The sequence below is a fragment of the Chaetomium fimeti genome, assembly GCF_033439085.1.
Source record: "Chaetomium fimeti strain CBS 168.71 chromosome Unknown B0H64scaffold_1, whole genome shotgun sequence".
NCBI lineage: Eukaryota > Fungi > Ascomycota > Sordariomycetes > Sordariales > Chaetomiaceae > Chaetomium > Chaetomium fimeti.
Window position 1 is genome coordinate 1804039 of NW_026944329.1, and position 16904 is coordinate 1820942.

Here is a 16904-nt window from a genome sequence, read left to right on the forward strand (position 1 = left end):
TATCGGTATGGCTTGGCCTGGTCGGGCAGTGTGTCGGATTGTGGGTGCCGCCAGAGATGGCAATAGTGTAGAAGCCATCACACATCATCCCACGTGTAGCGTCCCCCGCCCGTCGCTGTTGACACGTCGTATTCGTCGTTCAGGGCCATGCTTGCATGATGGGTATCATTCGTCGTCGCTCTCCTCTTCCATCGCCACGTCCTGGTCGCTCCCCTCCTGCTCCTCTTCCTCCTCCCTCGGCCGCTTAACGCCGCGGCTCTCGGGGGTGCCGGCGTCGGTCATCACATGGTCAGCACCCGCCGGTTTGGACGGGGGGCCGGGCGCCGCAGCAGGCGCCCCGGGTACGGGCGCATTGAAGATGCTCTGTTGCAGGTCGGTAACCTCGACGCGGGCGGCAGTTGCGGCGGCGGGGATCTTGAAGGTGCCATCCAGTTTGGCAATGATGTTGGACTTGGACTTTGCGTACGAGATTTTCTGTTTAGGTTAGCATTATCCAGTGTCAGGTTCTATATGGAGAGCAGTGGCCTACCATTTCATGCCCAAAGAACTCAAACCCGTCTAATGATCGCATTGCTTGGGTAGCCGTCTGGACATCCTTGAACACAACGTGCGCCTGACCGCGCATCTTCATCGTCTTGAGGGCGACCACATCTAGCACCGCGCCGTAGGTCGAGAAGAGCATGTACAGCGCCGTCCGCAGGTCCTCCTTCTGAATTTTAGCTGATGGAAGGTTTGTGACGTAGAGGGTCTGGTTCGGCGGCACCGAGGCGACCTTTGCTGGGAGGCCCGGCGGAGGGGCGCGTGTGGCCATTGTCGTCATGGTCTTGTTTTCGACGTAAATCGACTTATTTATCTGTTCAGCGTGTCGACCGAGGATACAAGGCGAAACACTGCGGATGTGAGGTTGTCGTCGTTGGTCGTCGAGTCGCGTGTCTGTTTGGTTTCCAATGGGATGCGTTCAAGCTGAAAATTGGAGACCAGCCCAAGTTCAGCCACCAGAACCTCGAAGTGCCAAGCAGCGTCGTGACAGGGACCCAACCCCACCATCAACCACCCCTCCCCACTGCTGTCAACGTCAGCCAAAGTTCGAGCTCCCTCTCCATCTCTCGCCCTTCCCACTCTCACCAACTTTCACCAACAAATCCCTTCCCGACAATCGAAGCAACCGCGGTAGTAGAGAGCTACTCCTATCGCAATTTAACCCAACAAGATGGCTGCGCCTGAGGTTCACCACCTATTCCACAACCCGATCGCCGACCACTCGTTCTCGAGCGACCACAAGACGCTAGCCATTGCCCGCGACACTACCGTCGAGCTCTATAGCAAGGTCGCCAATACCTTTAAGCTCAAGGACGAACTCAAGGGTCACGACAAGACCGTGACTAGCATCGACGTCGCCCCCAACTCCGGCCGCATCGTATCTTGCTCGCAAGATCGCAATGCCATCGTCTGGGAACCCACCCCTGAGGGCTACAAGCCGACACTCGTCCTGCTGCGCATCAACCGCGCCGCCACCTTCGTCCGCTGGTCCCCGTCTGAGACCAAGTTCGCCGTCGGCTCCGGAGACCGCCTTATCGCAGTCTGCTACTTTGAGGAGGAGAACGACTGGTGGGTGTCCAAGCACCTGAAGAAGCCCATCCGTAGCACCGTCACCACCCTCTCCTGGCACCCCAACTCGGTCCTCCTTGCCGCCGGGTCTACCGATGCCCACGCCCGCGTCTTCTCGAGCTTCATCAAGGGCGTCGACGCCCGGCCCGAGCCCACCGCCTGGGGCGAGAGGCTCCCCTTCAACACCGTCTGCGGCGAATACATGAACAACTCGGCCGGCTGGATCCACTCTGTCGCCTTTTCTCCCAGCGGCGACGCCCTGGCCTTTGCGGCCCACGACAGCAGCATCACGGTTGTCTATCCGAGCGCCCCCGAACAACCGCCCAGGGCCGTCATCAGCATCAACACCCAGCTGCTACCCTTCATGAGCCTGATCTGGAACGGCGAGGCTGAGATCATCGCTGCCGGCCACGACTGTGAAGCTTTCCGCTTCCAGGGTGGCCTTGAGGGTTGGCAGCTGAGCGGCGCGGTCGCGGGCAAAGGCCGTTCCGGCGCGGGCGACCAGCGCGAGGAGTCGGCTTTGAACATGTTTCGGCAGATGGACCTGAAGGGCAAGGTGAAGGACGACACGCAGCTAAAGACCACCCACCAGAACACCATCACAATGATTCGGCCGTACGAAGCTTCTGGAGACTCCGTGCGGAAGTTTAGCTGTAAGTCGTCGTATTCCTTCTTTGATGTTCGACCACTAACCAGATCTAGCGAGCGGAGTGGATGGGCGCATTGTCATCTGGAACGTGTAGACGTAGTTAGAAGCCGCATACAAAGTCGACGTTATATACTGTCTGAGACATGCATTACTTTGACGTCGCCTTGTTGCCCATGGCGCGGCCCCGATTGGCCACAGGGTCGGCCCGGGCTCATGATGTCCCTTGTTGTGACGCTTATAAAAACGGCGGAGCGCGCTGTCTGGCTGGTATAATTTAGAAGCAGAGAACTCCAAGAATATTCAATCATGGATTCAGCTGACTCCACCCAACGCTCTCCGTCGCCCAGCAGTTTCATCTCTCCAGCCAGCAGAACACAGCGCAACCCATCCACTGGCACTGCAAACGCTGCCTTGCGGGGCGGCCAAGGTGGTCCTGAACCCCCTCCCACCTTCAGACCCATCGATTGGCAAGGCAGTGAGACTCAGGGACAGAGTCCAAGAGCCCCCAGCCTACGGACCATGGTTGATGTCTCTGAGAACGCCCCATCCCACGGTGGAACAATCGCCGACGGACACACGCCCCCACCCGCCTATTCCCGCAGGCCAGCCTTCTCACAGCAACATCATGAGACGCAACACCATGACAACCCTCCCCTAGCCCATCCACTTCCCAGAAGACCCTCGCACCCGTCCTGGATGCCCTCCTTAGCAAGCCCGACACAACCCACCCTTCCTCCACCATCGCCATCGCCATCGCCTTCCCCCTCCTCGCCAACCACAACAACGGACACCCACCTCGCCGCGCCCCAACACTACCTCGTCCGCACCACAACCGTCACCACCACCACCCCCACCACCACCACCACAATCACCACTACCACCTTCACCCACCATCCCACCGACCCTCTCTACTCCGGCGGCAACACAACAGAAAATGCATCCCTCCCCGCCTGCTCGCCGCCGCCGCGCCCGGCGAACCCATCGCCCAACCGCGCGCTGTTTAACCGCCGCCTTTGCCCGTGTGTCCCGCAGACAGCCTGGTGTCAGGCTTCCGGAGCACCTGTCCCCCGGGAGGGGGTGAGGGTATTGAGGCGGGGGGTGGGTTCGTGCGGTTTTGTGGTTGTGCTCTGGGTATTGGGGTTGCGGTTGCGGGAGGGGTGTTATTGGGAATAGGTTACTTCGTCAAATACAGATCTGCTCTGTCTGGTGCACTGATACCTACCCTTCAACAATGCCGATTAGATCGTCCCCTGTGCCATTGCCCGCCAATAAACTACAATTTCCCCGTCTCCACTTCCTCTTTCTTCCTCTCCAACGTGTCCAACATGCTCAAAAAGTAAGGAAGGAACTCTTTTGTTTCGGCCTCAAAGCCCTGGTGATGACCCGGCACGAGCATCTTCGCGCAGTCCAGAACCTTCGCCTGCTCCTCTGTCGCCCTCGCAAAGAAGGCATCCTTGCATCTAACGCCCCTCATCACGCCAATGCTAGTCTTGTTCTGTTTGATCCGCCAGAAGTTGGGCGCATAGCCCAACAAGACGGGAAACTCGTTGTCCCAGAAGTTTTTCGGGTTCTCGGGCTCCGGCTTCACCGTCTGGGGGATGCCCTCGTCGCCGTACCCGATCAGCTTGTGGGCAAACTCGATGGTCACCTTCTCCAGTCCCTGGATCTCATAGACCTCCATGAGATGGAGGAACCACTCAAACACCTCGGAAGCGTCTGGGAGGAGGGTGATGGTGGGGGCCTCGTGGGCGATCAAGCGGTCGACCATCTCCGGGAAGTCGTGGGCGAAGGTGAAGGCGAAGATGCCTCCGCTGCTGCTGCCGAAGAGGATGGACTTGTCGAAGCCCATGGCCTTGATGACGGCGCGGATGTCTCGTGCCTGCTGTGGAGGGCTGAGCTTCTTGTTGACCTTGACCTGGCTGGCCGACATCTGGCGGCGGTCGAAGGTGACGCAGGTGAACTTGTCAGAGAGGGCGGCCATTATGTTGTTGAACTGTCGCCCGTGGCCATTCCCGCCCGGAATAAAAGTGATAAGGGGCCCCTGGCCTTGGTACCAGTAATGCAAGTCGCAGCCTTCATTGTGAACGATCGCTTTGGTGGGGTTGAATTCCATGGCCGGTGTTGTTGTTATTTTCCTTTACAAGCGGGGATGGGTACCGAAGGTAAGTAGGTATTTTGTCTGAATGCCGTAGTTTCAAGCTCGACTACTCTACTAGGTCCGTACTATTTATGCTATCCGCGCATGGTGTTGGTAATCAGAATCCTTCCAGTTAGTGTGACCCCCGCTGCCGGATTTCTGAGTCCGGGCGGCCCCCATCGGGACTCATAATCGCCGTATCGCCGACAAAGTCAACAGCCTGCCCAATTAGCCCCCTTGGCGGCGAGGAGTAAGAATGGGGTTGGGGGCCGGATGAGTTCCGGGTATTAGTTCTGGAGTTCACGACTCGACTATTATCCCGATGTTCCGATTTCATAGACCTCGGTACTTTTTTTGAAAATCGTGCTCGGAAATGATGAGCTGAAAGAAATCCGAGAGTTATGAGCATTTCTTTAGCCAGGATGACTTAACTTAGGTATAGTACCGAGTGCCTTACTTTGTACTTCGGGCAGTTCCATAATACAACGGGATGCAAGGCATATTGAATAGTTTCGAGATGCCCACCCCAGACGGCTTCGATGCCAATGATCTGGCAACACGAGTAAAGAAATCAGCAAACCCTCAAACAACACACTTTAACACTTAATATTCCAACTCCACGGAACGAGACTCGGCTGGTTCTATCTTCGCCATGACTCTGTCGTTTGATACTTGTATTTTAACCACTGTTTCTTTTGCAGATGCTGGATGTTGTTAAATACGCTGGTGAAGTCTTTGGCATCCATGTATTCTTAAATTAGGTTATGTATGTACTTACCTATTTTTGGCAGCAAACCAACAACCAACAGCTAACAAACTGCAGCACTTAACGAATCCCAGCCATCCAATGCGCTGCGATGGGAGGCCTGATTTTGCTCTCGTTCATCTCCAGGCTCCCACGCACACCAACACATAACGAGTTCTTCGAAAATTCAAACAAGGAGCCTATACCCGTTTTTCCAACCGCATTTCCACAACTTCACCATGAGGGACGCCATGAAATCCGACGAGCTCGATGAGGAGCGGGATAGATGGGTGGATTCCCTCGACGATGCCGAAATCTGTCGCCTTGCTTCCTCCTTCCACCACGGAGACCCATGCACTATCTTTCGTCCGCGCAAGCGTGGCGGTTTCAACATCTGTTTTTTCGTCCAATTCGAGTCTCCTCAACTGGAACGATGGGTTGTCCGGATCCCAATCCCGGCCATGGTAACCAAAGCCGTCCTGGACGAAAAGACCGAGATTGAACTGGCGACTATGCGGTAAGCTTCCTTCTAGTCATGAACCACTCCTCAAACACTGGACTAAGGGAAACCCCATCCTCTCCAGATATGTGTCGGCCAAAACCACAATCCCCATCCCAAAGGTGCATGCCTACGCCTTTTCGGACACAGGACTAAACGGGCTGCCCTTCATCATCATGGACTTCGTTGACGGCCAGAGCCTTAAAGACCACGGTTTCAAGGCGGGCCAGACTTGGGGCGAGGCTCTGTTCTTAGGGCCCCAGACTCCCGCGGCAAAAGTCGTCCACCAGCAGCTAGCGGATATCTATGTCCAGCTTCGGCAACTAGAGTTTCCCAAAATCGGAGCATTGGGGCTAAGTTCCCGTGATGTCTCGGCCCTGTCCTGCGGCCCAGAAGAAATCAGTGTGTGCCACCGGCCGCTCTCGATCGAGATCTCGGACCAAGAGCTCGATGGCTTGGAGCCTGGCGAAGTTTTTTCCGCCCAAGAAAACATTTTCCACGGCCAAGGAATTCGTCGACGGCCTGTTATGGCTTGCCCACAACAAGCTCGATAAGGAACGCGACCAAGGAATGGATGACAACGAGCCTGCGTCCATTCTGTATGCCGCTCACCATTTCAAGCACTTCATTCAGAATGAATGGCTGGATCAGTCGGCGAATGAAGGGCCATTCGTCCTAGGTATGTCAAAAGCCAACCCGCATCTTCTAGCTTTATCTTTCCGGCAGCGGACAGTTCCGCGGCTCCCAGGTTCCTCTCTCTTGGCCATGAATGGAAACGGAATAGCTGACGCCGCTTTTGTCCGCGTGCTCATTAGTACACGGGGACATGGACATTGTGATAGGCGATATTTTGTTTGACAATGACTACAAACTCGTGGGCGTCCTGGACTGGGAGTGGAGCCGAGTCGTCCCGGTCCAGCTCATGATGCCCCCCATATGGCTCACCGCCGGCAATCTGCAGTGGGTGCTACTTATGGATGAGACGTATAACAAACAAGTCGGCTACGTTCGTGCAGCCGTTCAGGAACGGGAAAAAGAACTCGGCATCCCGCCACTCCTGTCGACCGAGTGGGCCCCCCTGGAGAAGTGGTATGTTATTGTCCCCCTTGCAACGGCCGAGAAACTGCGCTTCTTCCCAAACCCTCACCCCGCACAAAACCCCCGGCTGTGGGTGGTATGTACGACTAAGAAGTGTGCAACAGGTGCCATCCGGCTGTTGCCATTGGACTCAATTATCCCGACCATGCCTACCTTGCGTACGGGGAACTCGTCTTCAGAAAAATGCTGCCCCGGGATTGCACGGCTACCGACGGAGAGCAACAAAAAAGACTTGATGAAGAAGTCACCCCACGCATAAGAGCATTTATAGAGGCTTCAGAAGAGCGTCAGGCATTCTTGGAGAAGAAGGTGCGGGACCAGTTGGCGTTTTTTGAAGCTGAGAAGGAGCACTATGGCTTCGAGACAACACGTCGGATTAGGAAGACTTGTTCTTTCATGTGGTAGCCATTGGCACACGGTCGGTGTTCGTGTTTTTGTCTCAGATATTTTGGATAAGCCTGGGCTTGGTTTTTCTTTGGAACTGACACCACTAACCTTGGTATGGAAGGTAGGTAGGTAGTCCATGTGATAGATGAGCAGTACCTGCATGTCTTGCTCAGGCGATTTCGAGAATTTTCCAATCATTGGCCAACCCTCGCGCCTTACAACGATTGATATTGTGGGCAGGTATGCAGCTGCCTGACATGACTGCCCAACCCAGGATGCAGCCCGCCTATCTCGGGCCTGCACCCGACACAACCGCAACCTTCGGTTTATATGGGGACTCCGGCTTGTGTCACCCTACCTTTCTGCGGCTTTTAGAACCCTGTTCAATGCCCGTTGCGGGCTTATCCTCAATTTTATACCCTAGCAAATATGGACTCCGACCGCGCCTCGTTGCCCGTGATGGAGACCACCGAGATCAATGATAGCTCGATGCGCTCGGAGGACATTCAAGCTAAGCCTTTGAAAATCACCATCGTCGGCGGCGGGATTAGTGGCCTTTCCGCTGCGATTGCCCTGCGACGGAATGGCCACAAAGTTTCTGTACATCTCCCTGCCCCCCTGACATGCCGCCAGACTCGTTTGTAGGTATTGACCCCCGACTAACACCGTGACTCGCACACAGGTAATGGACAAATATAACATCATCGGCGATACTGGCGCCGCGATCCACCTCTGTCCTAACGTCACTCGTATCCTACCGCGCTGGGGCATCAAGATGGAAAACCTAAGCCCCAACTCGATGTCTCGCTACGTCGAACGCGCCCGGGGTGGCGACATAATCAGGGACGTTGACCTCGCCGAGTCCAACGCACGTTGGGTCTACCCCCGGTACATGGTCCACCGCTCTACTCTTCAACGGGAGCTGATAAGAGTTGCCACATTGACTGAGGGCGACGGCGAGCCCGTGTCGCTGGTCGCAAAAAAGCGTGTCACGGAAGTTGACCCTGAGGCTGGGGTCTATGTCGAGAATAGTACACTGGTATCGGCCGATGTGATTATTGGCGCCGACGGCATCTCCGTGGGTTTCTTCTCGAGACTACAGATACTAGTGCGTAATGTTAACTACCTAACACTGCTCTGTAGTCAGCAACGAGAGAAACCATCAAGAAAGTTCCGCTGGTTCGCACCGGCAAGGCAGCCTTCCGGTTCATCATTGCAGCGTGCGCGGCCGAATCAGACCCCGAGACAGCGTCACTGGTCAGCCAGAAAGACACTCTCACCATCTGGTTCGCCGATGACAGGCGAATCGTCATGTATCCGTGTGAAAACAGCGAGTGGTTGAACTTCGTCTGCATATACCCGGACGAGGAGTCGCAAGCAATCCCCACCAAAGGTAAGACGGCACCGAACCAGGCATGAACCGCTTCAGGAACGCGCAGGTAGCTAAAAGCCCCTAGATTGGAGCGGGGAGGCTTCGCGCGACCACGTACTGCATGTGTTTCGAGATTTCGACAAGGCGCTATTGGCCCTCTTCCGCAAAGCCAACAAGAAGACAATAAGGGTCTGGCAGCTGCTCGACATGGAGGCCCTGCCGACCTGGACATCCTCGAGGCTCGCCCTCATGGGGGACGCGGCGCATCCCTGCCTGCCCTGTAAGCTACACACCCGTCCCGGGTAGACCTGCTTGCCGCCGACGGCCGATACTAACCCAAACGACCACCGTCAGACCAAGCCCAAGGCGGCGCCCAAGCCATCGAAGACGCCGCCGCCCTCGCCGCCGTCCTGCCCAAGGGGACAGACCCCATAGACGTGCCCGAGCGCCTCAAGATGTACGAGAAGATCCGCTACGAGCGAGCTACTCGCATTCAGGAGTATTCGCGCCTTACGGGGCAGGATTGGATAGCCGGCAAGCCCGCGCGTGATAGTAAGTTGGCCGTTTTGAGCACCACCCCAACCTAACCCCCCCTTCTCCGCGGTTGATCGAATCCACTAACCGGAGCCCGAACGGGATGAAGTGAGGGAGTTCGAGACGTACAACTTCGACCACGACGAGATCGAAAACTCCGCCTCTGCCTTCAAGAGCTGGGTTGAGGTCGAGTGGCGCTCGCTGACTGTGACACCGCCGGAAGAGGAAGTGCCCTCGTTGGTTTCGACGCCGCCGGGGGGCGAAGAAGAGCGCTCGTCGAGTTTGGCGCCGGGGGGTGGAAAAGAGCGCTCGTTGATTTTGACACCGCCCGGGGAAGAGAAGAAGCGCTCGTTGGTTTTGACACCGCCGGCAGAGGGAGAAGTGCCCTAGGAAGACCTGCCCAACTGAACATCAAGCGTGGCCTTTTGCCACTCAAGCGATCTTTGACGAAGAATACTGTTCTCTGGGAGGGGAGATTTACTTTCCTGGCAGATATAGACTTTTTTAAAACATGTTTGTTTTGTAGTCAATATTCGTTAGGGGATAGTCCACAGTAATAATAACCTTTGGAGAGCGAGACAAGATGAGATGTGCTGTTGGGTTGAACACTACTTTACCCCTACCGTTGGATCATACCCAAGGGAGATAACCAAGCAACATCACACAACAATATCACAGACAGAGCCACGCTGGCTAGCAGTAGTAGTATGCACAAGTAAGATTGACAACGAATTACGAAGTAAACAAAGAAGAGGAAGCCGCCAAGGCCCGAAAAGCCAGCCCACGCATGCCGACAAACCACCAGTGTCTAATACACCACCCCCCCCCCCCCCCCCCCCCCCCGTCTAGGTCTTTTCCCCTTCGCCTAGCCAACTTGAAGTCCCCTCTCCCACACTTCCGTGGAAAGATTATCAGAGTTTGTGTGTGTGTGTGAGAGAGAGAGAGAGAGAGAGAGAAGAGAAAAAGAAAGGGAGAAGTCATCTCGTCATAACATGCCCCAAGCAAGCAAGCAAGCAACGCACGCCCCATGCTCTCTCCAACGCCGCCGCGCCCCAAAACACACGAATCCAGCCAACGCCAACCAACCAACAGAACAAACAATCGCCACCCCCTGATACGCGGTATCCTATACCAGGTGCACCACCCAATGCGGCCACCACTAAAACCCACCCCTCCCAGGCAGTCCGCGCACCTACCGCCTCCGCTCATCCACATCCTCGCCAATCACCCCCGGCCTCCGCGGATCCACCATGGCCGCCAGGCGCTCATCCCCACCCCGCGCGCCGATGGTGACCCAGACGTGCTTGGCGGGGATGGGCACGCCGCGGGTCTCGCGCACGCCGGTCCAGCGCAGGCGGCGCTCGCGGCTCAGGTCCGAGTTGCCGAGCCCGCCGTTGGCCGTCCACTCGCGCACGACGTCGCGCACAAACTCCATCTTCTTGCGGAACTGGTTCGCGGCGGGGATGCCCTGCAGCTCCGGGGCGATCTCGGGCCGGCGGCGCGAGCCGGTGCTGGTGCTTCGGGAGTTGGTGCTGCCGGTGTTGGCGGTGGTGGAGGAAGAGGAGGATGGTTTGGCGAAGTTGAGGAGGGTCTGGAGCGGGTAGGAGAGCACGGCGCGGTCGTCGAGGGCGGATTCGGCGAGGGAGCCCGTCTCGTCGAGGCGGCGGGCCGCGTCTTGTGGGAGGTGCCAGAAGTGGCACCACACGCCCGCGGCGTCGAGGACGATCTTGGTGTGGTCGGGGAAGTTGAACTGCGTGTGCCCGTCCGCGAACATCCAGCAGCCGACGTCGCCGAACCGCTGGTAAAAGGTGACGACGTCCGAGGGCACCGCCGTCGGATCTGTGATGGTCGGCACGCGAATGGCTGCTTCTTCGGTCGCTGTCGGCGTCGATGACTGGGTGGGGCTGTCCATCTCGCGGCCGTAGGCGATCATGTAGTTGGCGAACTTCTTCCACAGGACGATACGCTCGCGTTTGCGGTGGTCGTAAATGTCGCGTCCTGCTGAGAGCTTGCCGACGGTGCCGTCAGGGTTGACGGGGAGGACGAAGTTATCTGGGGCGACTCGGACGCGCGAGATGCCAGTCTCCCCGTTGTTTTCGTAGAAGTAGATGCCTTCCTTCATGGGGACGATTTGGTGGCGTCCGCTGTACGTCGGATCGTCCTTGCGTAGGCAGTGCCGTTCCGCGTCGTGGACGAGCAAGCATGCAGGGGGCAACATGCCGGGCTCGGGGCTCTCTGGTGATGGAATGCTACGGAGGATGCACCCAACACTTCCGTCGTTCAGGACGTAGCCCAGGCCAAACTTGTTGGTGTAATCAACCCACTTCACCACGATGTGCGGCGGGGACGGCGTCTTCTCCCGCGATGACACAAGTGCCATGGTGCGAGCGTTGAGTGCCCGCTCAAGCTCGGCCTGCAGCTTCTGTAGCCGCTCGAGTACGACATCGGGCTGGGTGCCAGGGACCGCTTCTTGGTACTCGGAGGGGCTGAAAAGGGATAGCCTTTCTTCCTGCTTCTTCTCTCTCGTCGATGCCGACCGTCGTAGCGGAGGGGCACCCTCCTCCGAGCGAACAGCTGGCTGAGTCCTGGTCGAGTTCGTTTGGCTACTGCGAAGGCTGCGGGTGGTTGTCCTTGAGACCGGGGCCGGATCTTCCGAGGGCTGCCGAGAGGGCGCAGCTGGTTCCCTCCCCGGGCGCGGTCGCAGAGCGACGGTTCTCGAAGCGGGCTCTGTCACAGTTTTTGATCGCGACACGCCCGTCGTCGTTGCAGGCTTATGTTGCGCTCTCTGCTGTGCAGCAAAGCTTTGCGGCGGAGCTCGTAGTAAGCCGGATGATGGTTTCCGGGCTAGGGTGCTCTCCTTTAGACTCCTGGATTCGTATGTTTGCTCTGAAGTCTGTGACGATTGTTTTGACAGCTGCTGGGCTGTGATCCGAGCCTGGAGCTTCTGCTCATTCTTGATCTCGTCAAAAGGCCGGTAGACAATGCCCTCGGCTAGGGGGATGACCGGGGTAAGTCCGTTTTGCTCCTCCTCTGCCATCTCTCTCCAGATATTCCTGAAAACCAACTGGGACTGGCACCATGGACCAACACCACACTCTCGGCACATCTCCTGGACGTTTCGAAGGTTGATGGACTGGGCTTGGGAATTTAGCGGTTCGTAAAAGGCGGGGTTTTCTGGCGCAAGCTCTCGCAGCTTGTAGTTGATATCGGAAGGGCCTGGCATGTACCCTGAGGTGAAGAATGGGTGTGCGACGATTGTGTCGGGGTCAGGTCTCTGGTCAGCGTCCTGGAGCATGGTAGCAACCAGATCCTTAGCTTCCTGGGTGATGTATTTCGACGACGTGTCCGACGACGGCCATTCGTAGTCACGGTCTTTTGCGCGGCGGTAAATCTCGTCCGTTGTTGATGATTGGAAGGGAGGTTTTGATGTGAGCATCGCGAACCTAGTCTTGCATTAGCATTGCGTGACATGCAATCCGTTTCAGGGAAAGCTTACACAATAATTCCCAGGCTCCAGATATCGACCATGTGGTCATGCCCCTTCTTGCCCTTCTCAAGAATTTCGGGGGCAATATAGTTGGGCGTCCCGCATAATGTTGTCCGCCGCATAACCTGCATGTCCTTGCCGGTGAGGAGGAGAGCAGCGAGGCCAAAGTCGCCAATCTTGGCGTTCATGTATTTGTCGAGGAAGATGTTGCCCATCTTGAGATCGCGGTGGATGATGCCTTTTGCGTGCATATATTTGATGGCGCCGGCGATCTGGACGGTGTAGAAGCGCACTTCAGCCTCGGTCAAGCCCTTGCGACGCTTCACCATGTCCATGAGCGAGCCATTAGGGCAAAGCTCCAGAACCAGGTAGGTGCAGCTTTCGAATGTAAAGGCGCGGTGAAACTGAACGATGTTCTGGTGGCGCATCTTGGAGTGGATCTGCAGTTCTGTTTGGAACTAGAGACGGGTGTGAGTTCAAATAAAGCACCAACAGACTGTCGCAATAGTATTCACCTTTTGCTCCATCTTTGTCGACATCTTGCTCTTGACAATCTTCAGGGCAACGCGCTTCGATGCTCCCGCGGCCTTGCTTTCGTAGCAAATGGCAAAGCCGCCCTTTCCTAGCAGCTTGCCGACCTGATAGACGACACCATCCTTGCGGTCGGAGCTTGGCGGCTCGACAACATTATTGGGCGGCGGTGGCGGGTGCTCCTTGTCCCTCGTCGTCTTGAGTTGGGCTGCAGCCTTCGTCTTCAGCTCGTGTGCTCGAGGGGGCCGTTGGGCATTAGCATCCCGGGGGGACAACGCCTCCATTTCGATACTCTTCCGCGCCCCGGAGGCTCGTGAAAAGATCTAGAGTTGGCGAGCTCTCAATTCTTTGCTTGGTGGTTGACGTGTTGTCGACCAAGAAATGTTGCTGTCCAAAGTCTGTTTACCGGTCAGTTGTACAGCAGTTGTTGTGCTGGTGACTCTGATGCACACGATGGAGCTGCCGATGTCAAGGCTTGCTCACAACCGGCCACAACAGAGGTTTTCGTGATGAGTCCGGTCCGGCGAGGCGCGGTTTGTTGCAGGTGTCGGGTCCGAAAGACACAAGTCGGGAAATTCGCGGCCGAGCCGGTCGTGGAGTGTTTCGCCGGGTTACCACGGCAACAGGAGTGTGGTGTGGGCCCACACTGTGGTTGTCCATGGCTGCCCGAGCTGCCGCAACTCACTCCAAATGATAAGCTTCCGTAAACGAGGACTTGCCGCAACATTATTGGCTCAAGTACCGAGGTGTCCCTGGGATAGCCCCACCAAAGTCAAGATGACTCCATCCCACCACCAACGCTTCCTGAAGCCAACAGTTGAAGTTCTCGCTGGGTAGAGAGGTACCTATTCAATCGGCAACAGACACTTCGAACGGATCACCGACCTCGAGCCCCAACTCAACACTTCTGCACTTGGCATCGCGCACCACACCACTGGTTAGCTGACAACCCAGAGAACTTGGAGCGCCATGGTGCCGCTACCACTCTTCAAGCTCGCGGCGCTCCTCGTGCGACATGTTTCCAAATACGGCGCGGTTCGTTTGCTCCCAGACCGTCTACCGAGCCCGGCAGCCTCCTGACTCCCCTCGTCCTGCAGAACCACATAAAACACCAGGCGCACGAACACCCGAGATTCCGGGACTTTGCTGCGCGGTATGGCCAGATAATACACCAGCTTAATATGCGGATGTCGGTCGCTGTAATACGGAACAAAGATGCCGAGCAACGGGCGAAGGAGAAAGCCGAGGCGCCGGTGGTAAAGACGGAAGAGCAAATTAAAAAGGAGGAGGAGCTCCGAGCCAAGTACGGAACGACGGCGCGGGCGACGATCAAGGAGGCCAAAGAGCCCCCCGTCAGTGTTTGGAAGCGCAAGTTCAGGCCGCTCCCCGAAGGGAAAGCGGTCGACCTTTTTGCCGACGTGATTGGCGATGCGTTTATCCTTGGGGTTGCGGGAGGGTTGATAACGTACGAGTACTGGAAGGCCTCGCAGAAGCCGGATAAGAACAAGGAGATGATTGAGGAACTCCAGAATCGGATGGAGGAATTGAGGATAAAAGAGGAGGAGCTGGAAGCCAGGGAGAGGGAGCAGCAAGAACGGGTGCAGCTGATTGAGGTCGCGTTAAGAGCGTTCAAGGACCCGAAAACGAAGCAGCCCCTCCTAGCGACCCCAACGGCGGCAGCCTGATGCCGTGGAAGCACGGAATCCAGTATTCACCATTATCCCCTTCCGAGGCCGGGCGAAATAACCTCGTTTGAGGTGTAGCATCGAGAAATATGCTGCTGTCCGATTCAACTGTACGAGGGTGCACAGTTTTGAGAGTGACCATGGAATGATGAACGGCATCGGGCTGGTGCCTGGTGGTTTGGATGTAAGTTTACTAAATGAGGAAGGCGTAAAGGTACACGGAGGTGAACAAACCCTTCTCCCACAAAACCTCGACATGGACAGAAACGATACCCAATCAGTTAATGAGAGACCACTCTTCACTTCATGATTCAGTCCTCAGTGCGGAATAACGGTAGTATGGATTCCTCAAGCGAGCAATTTGCTGTCAATTGGATTTGCTCAAGCCTGAGGCAACGCCCGGCCTGGACATCGACCGCAACCCAACTTTTACAATCTGATGGAGGGCACTGGAGAGGTATCACATGCTGGCTACCTACCTAAAATCACTTCACAGTTAACACGGTGACCTAGAAGCAGACCTAGTAACCCACGACATCGCTCTGAGCATCTCAGGTCCGCATTCAGAAACCGACGAGACCTTTCACCTCCTACTCCTCACCCCGGAGGACCTCGCCAGCCCGCAAACCCTCCCCCGAATCCAACACCTCCACAGCCTCACCAACGGGCACAACGTCGCCCTCCTTTTCCTCCTCCACGCCCAAGACACCGAAACAACTCCCCAGCCCGCCATGCACCCCTTCATGGACCTCCACATCAAGTAAGCCCCATCCTTTACCCACCCCAACAAACCCCCAAAACAAACAAATCACCACATAAATACCCAACTAACTAACACACAAACAAAAAGACTGCAAACCCACGCCCTCCCCCTCCCCATAATCCCCGTCACCCCCCTCCCCCGCATCCGACCCAGCCGCCCTACCCGCCGCTCTACACGCCTTCCACTCCTCGCTCCTGGCCGCCGCGCGAGGCGGCGCCGCTGGCTACCACTGGCCGGCCGATGCCGCGCGCGAGCTGCTGCTGCCTTGGTGCACGACCACGCCCGCGCCTGTTGCTGGTGCTGCGGTGGGGGCCACGGTGGGAACTATGGGTATGGGTATGGGTATGGGTATGGGTATGGGTATGGGTACGGCGCTTGGGCGGGGTCAGGGACAATGGTCGGGTGGGGGCCACGGTTACGGGCACGGGCATGGGCACGGGCAGGATCGGGGTCGGGGTGGGGATAGCATGTCCGGTGCGCTGTCGGAGGGGGTTGTGGAGGGGTTGATGGGGCGGTGGTTCAGTTTTGGGGAGCTGCTGGAGGGGATCTCTGCTGGGGAGGTGGTTGGGGGTGCGGAAGGGGATGGGGTGGTCTCGTTTTGGCAATTTGAGTTTGCTACGCGTTGAGCCTCAAGGCCAGGTTGAGCCGCGGTTGGGGTTCTTGGGAGGTGATGCCTCGGCATTGACCTGGTGATCTCGGTGGGCTGTCTACGTGGCATTGATGGCAATAGTAGTTGATAGCTTTGCGGTGGGAGACCAAGTCACGACACAAGTGAGCGGAGCCGGCGCTGACTTGGCGGTTGGGTGTGATTTGCTATATAAGCCCAGAGCCGCCGTGACGGAAGGATGTGACGACACCCACCGAGATCTCAGACATTGTCGCGGTAGAAGCCCGGTCTGGCGGCAAGCCGGCCTCTTTGGTACCTGGCAGAAATATCCACGGAGTTAGCTCCATGGGCGCCGGTTGTTGGGCCCGCTGCCCGCAAGCCACCTGCTGTTAGTCAGGAAGTTCGCAGCCTTACGCAGCAAGGCTGCAGAAGGTGGACGGATCAGTAACCAGTTTGGGCGTGGCCCGATTCTATGCAGCCCGTCGTTTAATAGTTTGTTTGTGAGACCCAATGATAGTGCGGGATTTCAACAACTGCTAATTATACATTTCGACGTTGGCGTTATTACCTATTCAGCGCTATTGAACGCACTTGATGTCTTCTTTAAGCTCGTTGGGTCGTGAGCACTAACTGCTATTTCCAACCGAGCAAGTCATTTCCCAAGCCTGAGGTTTTTGGTTTATTGTTTTTCTTGGTTGGCACTTAGCTCCGGCAGAGCAAGGGGGCCAATGGATGTCGTGGGTATGCGCATGGGGAAACTGACACCTTGTTCACGCGAGAGAAGTCATGTGTCGTGGGTGAG

General features: G+C 56.7%; 6 protein-coding genes across 6 annotated transcripts; 3 read left to right on the forward strand and 3 right to left on the reverse strand.

Annotated features, from left to right (window-relative positions):
* Positions 1–55: 55 nt before the first annotated feature.
* B0H64DRAFT_13207 (uncharacterized protein) lies at positions 56–952 on the reverse strand. The gene is made up of 2 exons (XM_062798138.1): positions 530–952; positions 56–474 (listed from the first exon to the last, which is right to left on the reverse strand). Exons 1-2 carry the CDS (start codon positions 818–820, stop codon positions 166–168), a joined length of 600 nt encoding a protein of 199 aa, XP_062663865.1. The 5' UTR covers positions 821–952; the 3' UTR covers positions 56–165.
* A 258-nt stretch (positions 953–1210) lies between these two features.
* Positions 1211–2351, forward strand: B0H64DRAFT_314813 (WD40-repeat-containing domain protein; the record flags this gene model as incomplete). The annotated part of the gene is made up of 2 exons (XM_062800219.1): positions 1211–2261; positions 2311–2351. The coding sequence occupies 2 exons, from the start codon at positions 1211–1213 to the stop codon at positions 2349–2351; spliced, it is 1092 nt and encodes a 363-aa protein (XP_062663866.1).
* Positions 2352–3156: 805 nt separating this feature from the next.
* B0H64DRAFT_380690 (Alpha/Beta hydrolase protein) lies at positions 3157–4517 on the reverse strand. The gene has a single exon (XM_062802753.1). The coding sequence runs from the start codon at positions 4368–4370 to the stop codon at positions 3531–3533; it is 840 nt and encodes a 279-aa protein (XP_062663867.1). The 5' UTR covers positions 4371–4517; the 3' UTR covers positions 3157–3530.
* An 861-nt stretch (positions 4518–5378) lies between these two features.
* B0H64DRAFT_437520 (uncharacterized protein) lies at positions 5379–9419 on the forward strand (the record flags this gene model as incomplete). Its single annotated transcript, XM_062806259.1, has 9 exons — positions 5379–5656; positions 5724–6108; positions 6185–6317; positions 6454–6812; positions 7806–8201; positions 8267–8516; positions 8581–8775; positions 8850–9047; positions 9139–9419. 9 exons carry the CDS (start codon positions 5379–5381, stop codon positions 9417–9419), a joined length of 2475 nt encoding a protein of 824 aa, XP_062663868.1.
* A 768-nt stretch (positions 9420–10187) lies between these two features.
* Positions 10188–13719, reverse strand: B0H64DRAFT_333732 (uncharacterized protein). The gene is made up of 3 exons (XM_062801083.1): positions 13032–13719; positions 12526–12974; positions 10188–12472 (listed from the first exon to the last, which is right to left on the reverse strand). The coding sequence occupies exons 1-3, from the start codon at positions 13329–13331 to the stop codon at positions 10222–10224; spliced, it is 3000 nt and encodes a 999-aa protein (XP_062663869.1). The 5' UTR covers positions 13332–13719; the 3' UTR covers positions 10188–10221.
* Positions 13720–13755: 36 nt separating this feature from the next.
* On the forward strand, positions 13756–14885 carry B0H64DRAFT_13280 (optic atrophy 3-like protein). The gene is made up of 2 exons (XM_062798155.1): positions 13756–14082; positions 14145–14885. Exons 1-2 carry the CDS (start codon positions 14017–14019, stop codon positions 14730–14732), a joined length of 654 nt encoding a protein of 217 aa, XP_062663870.1. The 5' UTR covers positions 13756–14016; the 3' UTR covers positions 14733–14885.
* Positions 14886–16904: the final 2019 nt, after the last annotated feature.

Excerpts from the sequence above, each read along its gene's own strand:
- B0H64DRAFT_333732 (XM_062801083.1), bottom strand. The coding sequence starts at position 13,331 with ATGGAGGCGTTGTCCCCCCGGGATGCTAATGCCCAACGGCCCCCTCGA. Across the intron at positions 12,975-13,031 it reads CGACAAAGATGGAGCAAAAG|TTCCAAACAGAACTGCAGAT; the intron begins GTGAATACTATT and ends ACCCGTCTCTAG. Across the intron at positions 12,473-12,525 it reads TGGAGCCTGGGAATTATTGT|GTTCGCGATGCTCACATCAA; the intron begins GTAAGCTTTCCC and ends ATGCAAGACTAG.
- B0H64DRAFT_380690 (XM_062802753.1), bottom strand. The coding sequence starts at position 4,370 with ATGGAATTCAACCCCACCAAAGCGATCGTTCACAATGAAGGCTGCGAC.
- B0H64DRAFT_13207 (XM_062798138.1), bottom strand. The coding sequence starts at position 820 with ATGACGACAATGGCCACACGCGCCCCTCCGCCGGGCCTCCCAGCAAAG. Across the intron at positions 475-529 it reads AGTTCTTTGGGCATGAAATG|AAAATCTCGTACGCAAAGTC; the intron begins GTAGGCCACTGC and ends TAACCTAAACAG.
- B0H64DRAFT_13280 (XM_062798155.1), top strand. The coding sequence starts at position 14,017 with ATGGTGCCGCTACCACTCTTCAAGCTCGCGGCGCTCCTCGTGCGACAT. Across the intron at positions 14,083-14,144 it reads ATGTTTCCAAATACGGCGCG|AACCACATAAAACACCAGGC; the intron begins GTTCGTTTGCTC and ends CTCGTCCTGCAG.